Source organism: Lissotriton helveticus, chromosome 6 (assembly GCF_964261635.1).
Source record: "Lissotriton helveticus chromosome 6, aLisHel1.1, whole genome shotgun sequence".
Classification (NCBI taxonomy): Eukaryota; Metazoa; Chordata; class Amphibia; order Caudata; family Salamandridae; genus Lissotriton; species Lissotriton helveticus.
In genome coordinates, this window is record NC_136067.1 from 1,421,416,566 (window position 1) to 1,421,431,864 (window position 15,299).

Sequence of the window (15,299 nt, forward strand, 5' to 3'; positions counted from 1 at the left end):
CCTTGTACATTATGAAAGGGCTCCTTTAAAAAGAGCTTAAAAACCTAATAACATGCCGCCCTTCCATTTTGTTAACGTTATGTGAATTTTAAATCCCATCGAGGCTTTTTTTCCTTTCTGAAAAGGTGCTCAGCAATTCTAGCTCTCGGTTTAAATCCGCTCGGAATGTAAATGCCCAGCGCCTTATACAATTTGTGTTCTCTAGACAAAATAAAACAGCCTACTGGAGGTCCCGCCCACTCAGCTCTGATAGGCCGCTAAGAATAGATCAGGCTGTGTCACCAGCGAAGGGCAAAGTCTTTCGAAAAGGGAAAGAAAGTTGTTCACACAGCCCGTTGGCTCTCGACTTGAGCTCTGCGCTTAGCGCCCAGAAGCGTCGGCCAGACAAAGGCAGGTGGAACCATGAGCCGCAGAGGGGCGCTGCGCAACGGAGAACTAACTGTACTCTGAGGCCAGTTCCAGCAGCACCCCAGCCTGGGACCAGAGGGGGGAGTGTACCTCCTTCATAAGACAATGGCGTCTGGGCAAAGTAGTGTTGACATAAACCCGCAGGGACAGCACCTGTGGGAAGCTGGGAATGATAATAGCTTGAATCCGCTTCCAAAGCATACAGGTATGGCGACACATGATACCTGCTATTTTGGAAGTATTATTACCACGCCGTGTATGTACATGTTCATGATTCATACCATTAGGGTATCCCATGGGTGGCTTTTTCTACATTGTCGCTGTAGGCCCCAGCCAATATAGCACTGTTTTTAAAAATGTGTAACTGAGCTATTATTATTGTTTTCTTAATTGCGTCCTTTGTTATGTTTGCTGGACGCTATGCAGTGCTGCCTGGGGCACCCAGAGGACTTGATTCTTGGCAACTTGATTTAAATTGGTAACAATATGCTGCTTGCTCTCTGGCGAATTCTGCAGCCAGGCGCCACGCTGTAAAGCAAACAAATCAACGTTGTTTCCTGCGGGCAAGAAACTTCCATTTCTCACTTGTGTTGGCTCCGTCAAAGAAATGAAAATATACAAATTAGAAAAATCGATGTATTTGTGTTGCCAATCGGATGGAAGGATTATATTTATTCTAACTGAATTAATTAATGTCTTCTCTATTCCAATTTATGGACTTCTATTTTAAGCTGATTATTAGTGGAAAAGCAAAGTTGACCATAAGTTGCTAGTAAATTGAATTGTTTTATCTGGGTGTAGCGAGCAAGGTCTTTTGTTGTGATTTTAGAGCTTTTGATTGATATCTATCACAGGATTTAAAACTAAGCGTCCCCCTCTAAAATTTGAATATCTATAGACTGGTAATTGTTTCTGAGGTGAAACCCCTTCTTGGAGGTTATCCTCAAAAGTTCTGTTTAGTGCATAAGATGCCCATGGGAATGCTAGTTTGATTCTACTTTAGTGAGGCAAATTTCAACTCCGGTCATTTGCCAAAATGGCGTTCATTAACTTTCCATTAAAAGTGTTTCTTTATCCTTTATTTCGAATTTCTTTCATTCTTTCCATAAGCATCCAAAGCACAAAGGTGCAGCACTTCAAGCCCTCGGAATACACCAGCAAAGACTAAAAGGGCTGCCGTCTTTTGACATCCGCAACAGCAGATGAAATTAGCCTAGAAGTCATCACCATCCTCATTCTCAAGACTGAAAAGTGTGTTTATGCTTTGAAAGTGTGGCACTTAATCTATGAAAGAGTGGAGGGCCTTGTCGTCCAGCATCAGGGGCAGGATCCTGGACTATCAATCTCCGAACGGATATTACTATATGTGAATTGTGCCTGGATCCATGAATCCGTCATGGCCATTGCTATAAGGAAATTGTGCCTAGATTCATGAATACATGAAAGGCTATTACTATAGATACATTTTGCCTGGATCCATGTGGAATTACTATATGTACTGTTTGCCCAACTGTACAGGAAAGAATAGATTTTGCTTCTTTTTTTATGCTTATCATACATACTTATTAGTGTGAAAAGAAGTGCAAATTGAGATAGATTGGGAGGCAGGAGAATAAGTATAGAAATCTTACACCTTTGTTACTTTTTCTTTCCAGACTTAATTCAGAATACATACATCTAAGCTCCCAAGGACATTGCTGAGTGCCCACCATCTCTGAAACTATAAGCTATACACATTATAAATTACTAAAAACAACAACATTTTTGTAACATTTATAGAAAGTATTGCTTGAGTGTTCTACCAGTGTGGGCTGCTTTTAGGGTCAGGGTTTGGAAATCAAAAGTGAGGGTTGTCTTCTAAAAGGCACCTTTCTCTAAAATATGCCAATAGAGTTGTTGGCACGTCAAGATTAAAACATAAAAGAACAAGATATTAGGTATGGGTGGTAATATACTAATATTGGAAACACAGAAACAGTTAAATCTATGTACATATATTCCATTGAAAATACCTAAGAGGTAACAAAGTCATTTTTCATACTTTTTGCCAAGTTAACGCAAGACATACGTTCTTGTACAAGACAACTGCAGATCCTTTTCTATGGCCCTGAAACATGAATGTTAAAATGGAAGATATATATTATAGCCTTATAGTCCGCCGTAGAGGGCTTTACCGGCTATTAAAGGCCATCTCCGGCGTTAAAGGCCCCAAGCCGAAGGCGAGGGCCTTTAACAAGGGAGAGGGACTTTAATAGCCGGTATAGCTCAGCTACGAAGGGCTATAAGGTTATTAGAACAGTCTGCCACTAGAGGGCAGAATGTTCTAACAATAAAGAACAAAGCCTTATGGGAGCGTGAGGGGATTGAAATCCCCTCAGGCTCCCTGAAGCCTTTGTTCACAGCCAGAGCTGTGAACAAAGAAACATTGGAATGTTAGCTCCAGGCTTATACCAGCCATTATAAGCCCGGAGTACTCCATTGTTTTCAATGGAGCACCCAACATTCCAATGTTCTAATATCTGTTGAGAAAGTCCTAATCCCTAGATTTTTAGGCTCCGTGATGGAAAATTCAACAATTTCTGGAGGAAATGCTAAATCCGGCGAAGGATTCGCTGGTGAAATTTCATAATAGGGATAGAAAGGTGCAGAAATTCAGCAGGTGAATGTTCTCTAAGCCTCACCATTTCTTTTAGAAATAGGAAGATTTTCCGTTATTATTGCCACCCAACTCTAAATCAAGCTCTGAATGTTTTGTAGCAAGTAAAGCAAATCAAGGGCCCAGGATTGGGCTAAAATGTGATCTCTAACATAATGCTTTCTATATTCAGAGAACCTAAGGCATGCAGCTGTAGGGTCGACATGGTCTGCTGGTGCGGACAGGTTACAAAAGTTATATCATAATGCCCCCATGTCTATTGAATCACGGAGGGCATTTTTCAATACGTTGACCCCTTGCTCACTCCGGCAGAGTTCAAGTTGCACATTTTTAAACCCAGTTCGACCAATGGACATATAGGTGACCCCTTGAGGTGATGGCAATGATAAGCAGTATACTGGTAATAGCCGAGCAATTACAAGATTTTGGTGCTAGTTAATTATAATATTGAAACTCACTATGCTATTCCAGGGTTTTTGCAGCTTTTTCATGCTACCACTAACCTCGTCTTCGCCCTTCCATCTATCCCGTTTAGAAAACTTCACAACTACAAGCCATGCCCCGTCTGCTCGTCTTGGTTTAAGATATTGGTATTTGTATAGCTGTTCCAATTGTGTAATGGTTCAGAGCTCTGGGCCACTCTGGATTTTGTATTTTATCCCAATTCACAAATCAGATCAAGGGTTTCAGGAATGCACAAGTGAGAAGTTGGAAAGATTTGGTATGTCATTGATGCAGGTGAGTATTTTTCTGGTATTTCACTCGGTCTGTCTTGTGTCGGACTCAGTTTCACTCACAAATCAGTATCTTGAATCATATGCTTTTGGACTCCATTAATTTTACTGGACTTGCACTAAGAGCAGTCTAAGCCTAGCGTTACTCACTGGGCATCATAGACTTTCAAGTGATTGCTTTTTGACTAAGGCGCGCTTCACAAGTTGGTCTTTAAAATATAAAATGTGTGGTAACGTCCTGGTACTGCATATCTGAATTTCTAGTTTTGCAATAAAAATCCCATGTCCTGGATACATTTGGTCTGGACATAACTTGCTGATATTTATCAGGGAAAGAAATAGCTTTTGTGAATACACCGGTGAATATGCCAAAATTCACATGCTATGACCCAGTATCATGTAAAAACTTTCAATTGAGTGAAATTTATTACACCAATAAATTTCGATAAGGTGGAGGCAGGCTTGTTCATCTGCAGCAAATATCGCACCAATTACAAGCCCACTTCTTAGTTAGGGTTTAAGGCTTTTTACCCTTTCAAATGTCAGTACCACCCTAGAGAACATTGTCATGAATGCGTAGACTCCACACACTAGCTCCTCTCCTCCTGCTAAATCCGCACTGATATGCCACTAAACCCCAAGGGGCAGATTTATGAAGGCCTTGCGCCGCCGGTGCGTCACTTTTTCCCATGTTAAAAATGACGCACCGGCAGCGCAAGGCCTTCATAAATCTGCCCCCAAGAGGTGACTCCATAGCACTTTGCAGTGCCTTCTAGAAACTGAAATGAATGAGTGTGGTGTATTTTTGTCATGATGATGAAGGGGGTGTGGGCACCTTAATGAAGACTTTAGTGTTTTCTTGTGTATGCCAGGTGTGGCGCACTGCAGTGTGAAGTGTTGCTTGCATGAGGGTACGTAGTTCAAATTTGCAGTGTGTTATGCTGGGTAAAGATGTTGACAAACTGTGTCTGTAATGTGTTGAATGTTATTTGTTCTGCTGCAGGTTTGGTGTGCCATTCATCAGAGTGGCAGCAGCTGGATATAATGACTCTGTGTCTTCTATCGCAAATGACCTACCTCATGAATATTAATGAGGTAGGTCGCAATTTGCGACCCCCTAGGAATGGCAAAAATCACGGGGATGGAGGCTTGCTGATATCAGCAGACCACCATGTCCGTGATTGCTTTTAAATAAAGCAATCTTTTGTTTTTGTAAAGCAGCCTGTTTTCCGTAAAATAAAAAGATTTCTTTTCATTTTTAAAGAGCAGGTCGTGGTCCGTGGGACCACTGCCTGCTCTTAAAAATGGTTTTACAAACATTCACAAAGGGGAAGGGGTCCCTTGGGGACCCCTTCCCATTTGCGAATGGGTTACCACCTACTTAAAGTAGGTGGTAAAATGAGAATGATTTGCGACCGCAAATGTGGTCACAAAACATTCATATATACTGATGTGATTCGGTATTAGGAATGGACGCCCTAAACACACCCTTTCTTAATACCGAATCGCAAACCCATTTTGCGATTCGGAATCGCAAAATTAGGTTTGCTGCATCGGAAAAGCAATTTTTGCATTCGCAAATGAGCAGAATCTGCCCATTTGCGAATGCAACAATGCTTGATACATCTGCCCCATAATCCTGCACATTGTGAATAGTTGTCCAATATGATGAAAGAGGATGAAAAAAATTGAACAAAGGTTCCCTTATTGGGACATAAATCTCATGATGTGAGTTATCCTCTTTTTTTCCTCCAAGAATTGTGACATGTTTACTTTTGAGTGGACTAAAACCAATTAACTGCTGATCAGTCTAGATTATCTGAATCTGTGTCAGGGGAATAAATAGGGTCATTAGAATCCTCATCAGATGTGACATTTTCAGTTACAGTTTGTTTTTTTAGCATTGCTTTTTTACCACTATCAAAGAGAGGATGTCGTCTAACGGCTTGAGCAGTTTACCTCGAAGCTGGGGAACCTGGCTTGGATCTCGGCAGAGATGCTCAACATCCTGGGATTCTTGACAAATCACAAAGGGCCATATGTATCAAGCTAATTAGCATTCGCAAAGGCCGAAATTCTGCGAATTTCGGCCTTTGCGAATGCTAATTAGCAAAATGGTATGTATGTAACATGTTTGATGCAAAATAAGGAATCGCAAAATTTGCTATTCCTTATTTTGCGATTTCACTTAAGGAATCGCAAATTTTGCGATTCCTTAAATGCAATGTATCAAAGAAAAAATATTCCAAAAATGCCTATAAGGATTCGCAAATTATCACCAAGTTCTAGTTGGTGGTAAGTTGTGAATTATTTTAAAAAAGCTTTTTTAAAAAAAAACAAAGGTGCCATATGACGCTCATACATGCCCTTAGGGCATGTATGTGCGCCATATGCCCCCAAATGTTATTTTCAGGGGTGCAGCAGGGTGTTCTTGAGACACCCCTGCACCCTTGAAAAAATTCCTAATTTGCGATTAGCAATTTGCTAATCGCAAATTGCCCCTTCATTCCTATGGGCCTCCTGGCCCATAGAAATTAATGGGTAATTTGCGATTAGCAATTTGCTAATCGCAAATTAGAAATGGTAAGGAATCGCTATAAAAAAGCGATTTTGTACATACATACCGCTTTGCGAATTCTAAATAGCGATTCCTTAAAAATCGCTATTTGGAATTCGCAAAACGGAACTATGATACATATGGCCCTTAATCTCCCTGTGCCTAATAAAATGATAGTGTCAATCTGTAATGCGACTGGTGCTCATGTTAAACGCTCTGATACATTTGGGTAGAGTTCGTGCTATATAAAACTCCTCACCAAAATAAGGTCTAGAGGTGGTCCACTGCCACAGTAGTCAAAGCATACTGACTGAAGACCCCGCTAAAAATCAAAGACCCCATTTTGTTATAGGAAAAAGGTTTTTGACCATATTTTTAAGTGGTTTTACAGAAAAATTGATTACAGAAAAATCCAGAATCTTATTGGCTGAAGTCGGAGGATTGTACTTGCTGCCACCAGCTAGCTGGGTCTTTGCCAAAAATCCTTTTTCTCACTTTTAACAGTTCAGCGAACAGTTTCTTCCATGGAAACATTCACAACTGATTTTACAGAGGAGTTTGATTTTTGCTTTGAAATATCCTTGAAAACCTCCTCACACGCTTCAATATCATCCTCTGAGGTGTGGCAATTTTTTGTAAAGAAATCTTATTATTTGTTTATTAATGAGCCAGTAAGGATTTTTTTCGTTTTCACAAACATTGTCATGGATCTTAATAAAACCACACTTAAGGGAATTGAAGGAGTTTTAAACCTCTACCAGATGAAAGGGCTTGTTTTCCCAAAAAAGGGAGGTGGGCCGTGAGGCTGAAGGCAAAGGAAAATAAACAGAATTGAAAAATTTTGAATTGTCATGGAGCCTCAGCACACTCACCAGTGATCTCAGAGGAAACCTGTAGTTTGTGACAGAAGACACACATGACTCAGGTGAGTAGTCACCTAAATGAACCAGTCCAGAGATATTCAAAAGGCTTAGCGGCATGCCACACATCCCAGTACCTGCCTCAGGCTATTATTACCAAGCGTACAGAGGGGCCCAAATGGTCATATAATATATTAGCACAAGGAGAAACCACTGAGAAGGAAAAACACAAACCCCACATAATAAATCAGAAGGAAAAACATAAACACCAAATAATAAATCTTGATTAACAGTGCACGTGACAAACTGAAACAAATAATCAATAAACTTGGCATGGAATATAATGAAAACAAAACAGTGTAAACTAATAAATCTACCTGAACATTGTAAGTAATGAATAAACCTAGTTAACACAGTTAACTTAACTAACTGCAGGATGACCCAAGGACTATGTATTTAGGGGGATAATGAGACACTTTTGTTTTAACAGTTGGTAGTCCAGCACCTAATTTGCAGAGTATTGTTTCTTCTATATTGTTATCAGTTTTTCTTGGATTACTGTTATAAAAAAAGCTACTTGTAATTGAATTAAAAGGCACGAAAGTCAACATAGTATGTGCCTCCATTCTTGACCTGAAATTAAAACTGAAAATGGGCACTAAAATCAACAAGCATTGGTAAATGCATTAGGTTTCGCCTTTGTGATTAATAATGTATACATTTTTTGGTAAGCTTTAAGTTGGTGAGCAGTTGTACAATATAGCCTAAAGAATCTCAGTAAAAGTGTTGTGACTTGTTGGTCATATAAAGCAGCCCTGTACCTTTGGGTGATGCTGGCGCTATACAAATCTGACTCTGAAATACAATTGGGAAAAGCTGGTTTAAATGTGTAGATGATTTGTTACTTCTGTGCTTGTATAAAGTAACTGGTGGTAATATAAAGTGCACCTGTATCTTCAGGTGATGTTGGTGCTATATAAAACTGTCCCCCAAAATTAAATTGTAAAAAGCAGGGTTGAATGCGGAGGCGATTTGGGGGGTGTAGGGAATCTGTGTAACGGTGTCAGTGAATTTGTCTACCGTGTTCTGTTTGAGCAAGGCAAATTATGAGTAGATTTTGAAAGGTGGTGTGTGATAAATGTTGTTGGGTGGAAGGTACTTTTTAGAAGCTGATTATGGCATACGGAAAGTGTGTTGGATGTGTGATGTGCGGAATAGCTATTGTACACTAGTTGCGGGGTGAGTCAACTTAATGGATCACTAGGCAGCCTGTAGGTACTCCCGGTGCACTCTGGCAGCTGTGGTGGCAGTGTCTAAAGCTGATGAGGACACACTGTGGCACGCTAGGCAACCCACGGTCAGAAATGCCACAGGCCCTATAAGTCCCGAAAACTGGTTGCATTGCTGCCTGACATTTCTCAGCTCACCAGTTCAATAGACGGGTATTTCACTATAGCATATTCTGTATTGATATCAAGGTTGTGGTGCAAATCACATACATCTTTTGATGGCAGTTTGTCTAATGCCCCTTTTGTGTGCTTGGCACATTCAGTCAGAGTAAATAGAAGAAAGCATCTACTGCCTCGCTTGCCCGTAATGACTATTTAGCCCATTGTGCCACACACCTCAGCTGCCATGGGAATAAATTAGTATATCTGCCTGGGCGAGCAGTTCTGTGTGCAGATGTTGATAGCTGTTCTGTCAGTTAGTTAGCATTGACCCTGCAAGTGAGCCGAAAGGGGGCAGGAGGAGTGCAAGGAAATATTTTTTGTAAGAGATGGCACTTCTAACCATTTTTTAAGACAATCAAACCTCTTGAAGAGGCAACACAGGACCAGAATTGTTTTGTGGTTGTAGTCAGTCAAACTTCAAAAATATAAAAGATACTGTGTGGGCGTTCTATTCCTAGATCATTAACCTCTGTATGATGTTCCATTCCAAACGACCTCCCAAAGGTACATTTTTCTTGACCTTCATGAGTTGACATCATTCGATCCCTCGCCTCTTGGTGGATATCCTTCCGACAAGGCTGGTGTGCTGGATTTGTTGAATCTGTAATAACTCCTTAATGGGCTTACCTAATGTGAATGACATTATTCCCACTTGTCTCAAAAACTATTGGGCTGGTTCAGATACTGTATTTGCAAAATGGAATATATTAAAAAAAAGTTGTTAGATATTGGTATATTACTGCATTTATTTAGTCTTAATATATGTTCTATCACTACACTCACTGTGAATATTCCCAAAGGAGACGGACACTATTTCAATCTCTTGTTTTATGTAAATATGGTGAACACATTTTAAACTTTTAACTTTTCATGACTCATCAAAAATGAATGTAATGAAATAGATGCAAAAAAATTTGATTATCATGATCCGCTGTATTTAATGAAAAGTGCACAATGACCGTGAAAGTGATAGGTCGTGAAGTGCTTTATTTACTCACAGCAATGGAATTCTTCACATTTGCTAAGGAGTAGGAGTCGAGGAGTTACTTTGTTTGTGTAAATGTTATCTGTGATTAGAGCACTAAGCGGCTCCATGTAAAAGTTGAAGATGACAGGGACAGTATTGAACCGGGGGCACTCTGCAGATCATAGGGATTTTTTGATATCCTGAGATGGCCATGTAAACAACTTGGTCGTGTTTGGAATGGTAGGAGGCAAATCAGTGTAGGACATTGCCGGTGAATCTCATTGAAGACTCCAGGGTGCTGTGAGTTTGGGATAGTTTACTGTATTGGAAGTTGGGTTACTACTTGGGCCTGCCTTAGGCGTGCCTTAAATGTATTAAAAGGGAATGTTTGAGCCTGGCAAGTGGGTGCACTTGCCCGGTCAACATGGCATTTTAAAACTGCACTTGAAAATACCGCAGTGGCAGGCCTGAGAAACGTTTGCAGGGCTACTCATGCAGGTAGCACAATCAGTGCTGCAGGCCCACTATCAGCATTTTATTTACAGTCTCTGGGAACACACAGTGCACTTTACTATGGACTTACAAATATGGCAATCTTGGATAACCAGTCATATTTTACACAGAGAGCCCTTGCACTTTAGCACTGACCAGCAGTGGCAAAGTGCTGAAAGGTCAAACATCAGCAAAAACGAAGTCCAGCATACAGTCGAAAATACATGAGGCAGAAACAAAAAAGACTGGGGAAACAATGCTAAGGATGCCAGGGTTAACAGTAGTGGTACCATGGACCTCTGCCTGCTCTTAAAATGTTTTTGCCTACATTGACAAATAGGGAGGGGTGCCTTGGGGACTCGTTAGGTTTGCAAATGGTTACCACCAATTTGAATGTGATGGTCAAACATTAATACGTAAGTTAAAGAATCGGTATTTAGAAGGGACGCCCTTTACATGCACCTTACAAATATTGATTCTGTATTTAGCCTGAAACAAAATTGCAATTTGGTAACGTGTTACTGAATGTCTATTTCAGTTTTGTACATTTACAAAAATGCATTTTGCAGTTGCAGTTGCTCGAATTTGAAGTTTGTGACTGTTAAATCGATTTCTATATCAGGCCTCAAGTTCTCTATGCAGATGTCTTAGAAGGATCTGAACAGTTGGTCTTCTGTTTGAAGCTGACCTTGGTTTGTTGATAGGAAACTGAGAAGAGAGATTGGGTTGGCAAAGTGATCGGTCCAGTCCAGGGGTATTGGTGGTTTGGATTGTATGTGATGTTAAGAAAACAAGGTCAAAGTTCTGGATGTGGCTTTTGGAGTGTTTTCATTGTGTTACATGCTGTACCACACTGAGTGTGACGATGAGGTTAAGGAGAGTGTCTCCTGTTTTTTTGAGTTTGTGTTGTCTGGATGGTTGGAGTCACCCAAGAGAGAAGTGTTAGAATGTCAGATGGAGATCTGTGAATTCATCAATTAAGTACTTGTTCTGCCCAAGAGGATTGTAGATGAGATGGATGGTGACAGTCTGAGGTACAGAAGGAAAAATGGGGTATCAGTTGCTCCATGGAGTTGAGTGTTACTTGCTTACCTATGTTGTAGTACCAGGAGGACTTATGGACGACATTGAGGCCTCCTCCCTTTTGTGCATGGCCCACATAATGCATACTGTAGCCTGTGGAAAGAAGGACATCTAGGATGTGTGAGGATGGGTAGGTGAACCTTGTTTCAGAGATGAACGCTTATCAAACTTGTGATCGATAATGAGGTCTAGGATGTGTAGTTCATGAAGTACTGCAACGTGAGTGTTAATGAGCATGAGTTGAAATGTGCGTTCTGTAGTTTGAGGGTTTGTGGTAGTTAGTGTGATGTGAATGACTAGTATCAAGTTTATTAATTTAGCACAGTTACTTAAAACCATTGCTATACAAAATCTACTTTAGCTCAGTTATAAAGTTTAGCTTTTAGCACATTTATCATATAAAAACAGGGCTAAAAACAATTTTCCAGGCTTAAAGACCGGTATGCTCATTGAAAGAACAGCATTATAGTTGCCTGTATGGACGTTTTGCTGTGCTTAGCCTGCTTAGCCTGATAAAAAATAATTAAAACAAAGGGTACTGGGCCAAAGGATGGAAAAAGTCTGTAATGAGTCTTTGAGGGGGAGGGGGGGAAGGCATGGCGGCCAAGGGAGGTAATAGAAGATTGTCCAAAAGTCTCACAAATTTACCGCACCTTGCGAGCACTTGGATGTCAGTAGATGTAAAGCACAAGGTCGAGGCCTCAAAGCACGTCCTAGCACCCCATTTTAAGAACAAGGGTTTCAGGAGGGACCTTCTGGGGGCTACTAGTGCCGGGCAGCAGCACAGGAGATGCAGCCATGATTCAGAGTGGTATTTGCACAGCCTACAGGCCCCCCTCGCTCGTTGGAGCCCATTTGTTGAAGGCCATCGAGTGCAGGCCTAGAAGTCGCATAAACATTATATTCTTCCGAGCCACTGCGCTTAAATTTTCTCGGAAATATGCTTGTGGGATCCCAGGAAGATAGGACAAGTTCAAAGGGAGCAGAATGGTTGATGACTTTACAGCCTGCAGATCCATAGACTGAGAGAAAAGTTTGACTTGTTTGTTGATGGTGCTTTTCCAGGCCGAGTATGGAATGGTGACTGAAAGGAGAGATGACTTGTCAATCTCTAACACTCTTATGGCCTTTTCAATCTGGGTGTTCCAGGGATTGCCAGGACTGGACAGGATGCCTTTTAGCTGAATTTAAGAGTGTTATCACCTGCTTTTAGAGTCCTTATAAAATATTTCAGATTGTCGGCCTCGCAGTAAAGAGATTGTCTTTGTAGACCCAGCTCCATTCGTAGTCTTGCCCGCTGAATGAAACTTGGCAGATGGAACATTTTTTTGTAGGTGGAGATTTGAGCGAGCTCAAGACTGGGGGAGCATGATGTGAATGAGGTTAGGTGTATATATAGTTCAAATAATATGTGTGTGTTTGATTCATCTAGCACTGAGTGTGATTATGGGGATAGGCAGTACGAGATTCTGGGTAGTACACATGATTCTATCTGAGAGGTGAGGTTGGTAATAAACAGCCAATAGAAGCATTTGGGGCAACTTGATGAGCAGAGGTGTGAAATTGGGAGAAGTGGGGTAAAGTGAAGTAATTGTGGAAGGAATCACTGCAACAGGCACTTTGAGGGAAAGTTCGAATCACAGGACAAGACCTGTCAAGTACAATAACTTTTAGCTTGATGAGGTTCTGGCCAAAATACTGAAGCATTAAATGGCTTTTCTGAGTCATTATGTTTCCGTTATTACAGACGTTTAAGGTAATTTCTCACTACTACACATTATTGGAGTCTCTGAACTTTCAACTAGCCCAGATCATTGTTATTGATGGGATGGCTAGCTTTGTACAGAAAAGGAGATTTGTGTTTGTATCTTTTTACTGGACCAATTTAAGTTTCTACAATTAGAATTTTCCGATAAGTGAGGAGAATATTGCATAAAAAATTCTTTATGCTTTCTTTTTAGGTTTTGGATGAGGCACAAAGCAGTGGTTCTCAACCATTGGTCCTCGTCACCTACTCAGGGGATCCACGACTGTTCAGAGAAATAAATAAGTAGAATGTTGAAGTATATGTACTTTAAGAGGCTAAGCTTGACTTTTTCAAATGCTATGTCGGTATGTAGCAACTTGAAATTTAAAGCTTAAAATTAAGTGGTAGCATTTCAAGAAGAGCTAACGGAATCTAGTATGGGGATTTGGTGGCTGCAATAAGGACACTGGTATTCTCTGACAAAAAGAGAGCATAATATCACCTCTTTGTCTTTGATAAAATGAAATGATAAAATTTAATTAATGAAAATTAGGACATTCCATCATTAACACTTGGAAATGACACATTGTATGTCAAGAATGGAGGCCCACGTGGTTCCTGAGGATATTGGAGGCTCCCCCCGCCATTGGCTGGTTGAGGTTTGCGGCCGCTGTGCAGACCTGCGGGGGCCGCCTACAGTGAGGAAGCCTGCAAAGGGAGACTAATAACTTTCTGTGCCTCCTGTTTCCCTATGGTGCTGTGCGATGGTGCAGGGCTACATTTCTGAGACACGCACTGCCCCGGCAATGGTCGGGAAGACTGTTACTGGACGCTGCCCTGCCTATCTGCTGCAGTGGTAAAGCTTACATCTGGCAGCTGCAGTAAGGACCTTGTGAGTGCTAGGCGATGAGAAGAGGGCCCCTGTTGGGTGAGATGCCTAGATACTCGTGTCTTTTGATTCACCCCAAAATGGCATGCCGGTCATCGCATATTGTTCTGCTCCTTCGCTGGAGTGCGGTCGTTACACTATGGATTCCTTCTGCTGGCGTGGCGATGTTATCATTGTAGATGCTCAGCTCCCTGCATCTTCAGCTGCAATGAAGAGATGAATGATGAATGAAAGGGATGCCAGTGACCGGTGTGAATAATCACTTGAGTTTGACTCCTTGTAGTGCTGTAAACGGAAGGGATGCCCTATGCTGTGTACACCTGGACCTCCCCCTAGTGGACTATGATAAAGGCTGAATATTCCTGGATCAGGGGTGCGATTTGCAAGTGGGCCTGTCGAGTGGCGGCGTAGTTTCCGGGGATGCTCTGGTTGCTGCTGCTCAGACGCCACGCATTACGAAGGGAACAGAGCAGATGTGGTTTGGCGTCACAGTCTGCCCAAGCAAGTGACATACAGTTATGCCTCCATCCTGATTTAAGGGGGCGCTATCAGCCCGCTAGCCTACACTTTGCAGAAACGTCATCGGAGAACAGAGTGGTGGACAGTTTGTTTGCCGCCGGACTGGTGGGGGTGCAGGGTGCCCCTTTGGAGTTTCCCTATGATCTGCCTGGAGCACTGTTCGTGATGTGGCAAGCTTGGTGGGTGTGCGAGGAAAACGGTGTTGGACTTATCCCCCCCGGGGCAGTGGTGGGTGCCTAATTCACGTGAGATACACAGCGGCAGCGGTCTGTCACTAGCTCAGCCAAGGTGGCAAAGGATAAGGAGCCCACACCTACTACACAAGGGAAACTGGATCGATTTGTGGATCGATTTGCGAAGGTCCTATTGGCACCTACAGGGGAGGAGGGAGGTGTACCCTCTCAACCGGGCACAGATGAGATACTACAGGCAATCTATGCCTCACGAGAAAGCCTGAAAGGCAAGTAGTCGGAGGTGCAGACAGAGGTCTCCTTTTTGAGCCAGGACCTGCGTAAAGTCTCTGAAAGGGTGACGGAGGTTGAACAGCGTGTCTCGAAGCTTGAGGACACCTCGCGGACCACAAGTAAAGAAGTAGCTGGACTAATGGCAAAGGTGAAGGATGTGGCCTGGATAGTTGATGATGCCAAAAACAGAGTCCGACTGAATAATCTGCATTTTATAGGCTTTCCAGAGAATGCGGAGCGCTCTGATGCGGGACAGTTTCTATTGAACTTTCGCAAGGATGTCCTTCCAGAGACACAATTTTCATCATGTTTTGTTATAGAAAGAGCACACAGGATGCCTGGGGTCCGACCGCCGTTGGGGACTCCCCCTCGCCCGCTGAGTGCTCGATACTTGAATTTTCAGGACAGAGACCTTGAATATGAGAACTCAAAAGTGATGGTGTTCCCTGATATTCTCGAGTTGTTCAAAAAC

General features: G+C 42.0%; 1 protein-coding gene across 1 annotated transcript in view; it reads left to right on the top strand.

The window, feature by feature from the left end:
- The first annotated feature begins 321 nt into the window (after positions 1 to 321).
- The window catches only part of SLC2A12 (solute carrier family 2 member 12), a 481,869-nt gene continuing 466,891 nt past the window's right edge, over positions 322 to 15,299 (top strand). Inside the window, exon 1 of the mRNA XM_078649211.1 lies at positions 322 to 613. Coding sequence (XP_078505337.1) covers positions 514 to 613 — 100 coding nt within the window. The 5' untranslated portion in view covers positions 322 to 513. The remainder of the gene's footprint in view (positions 614 to 15,299) is intronic.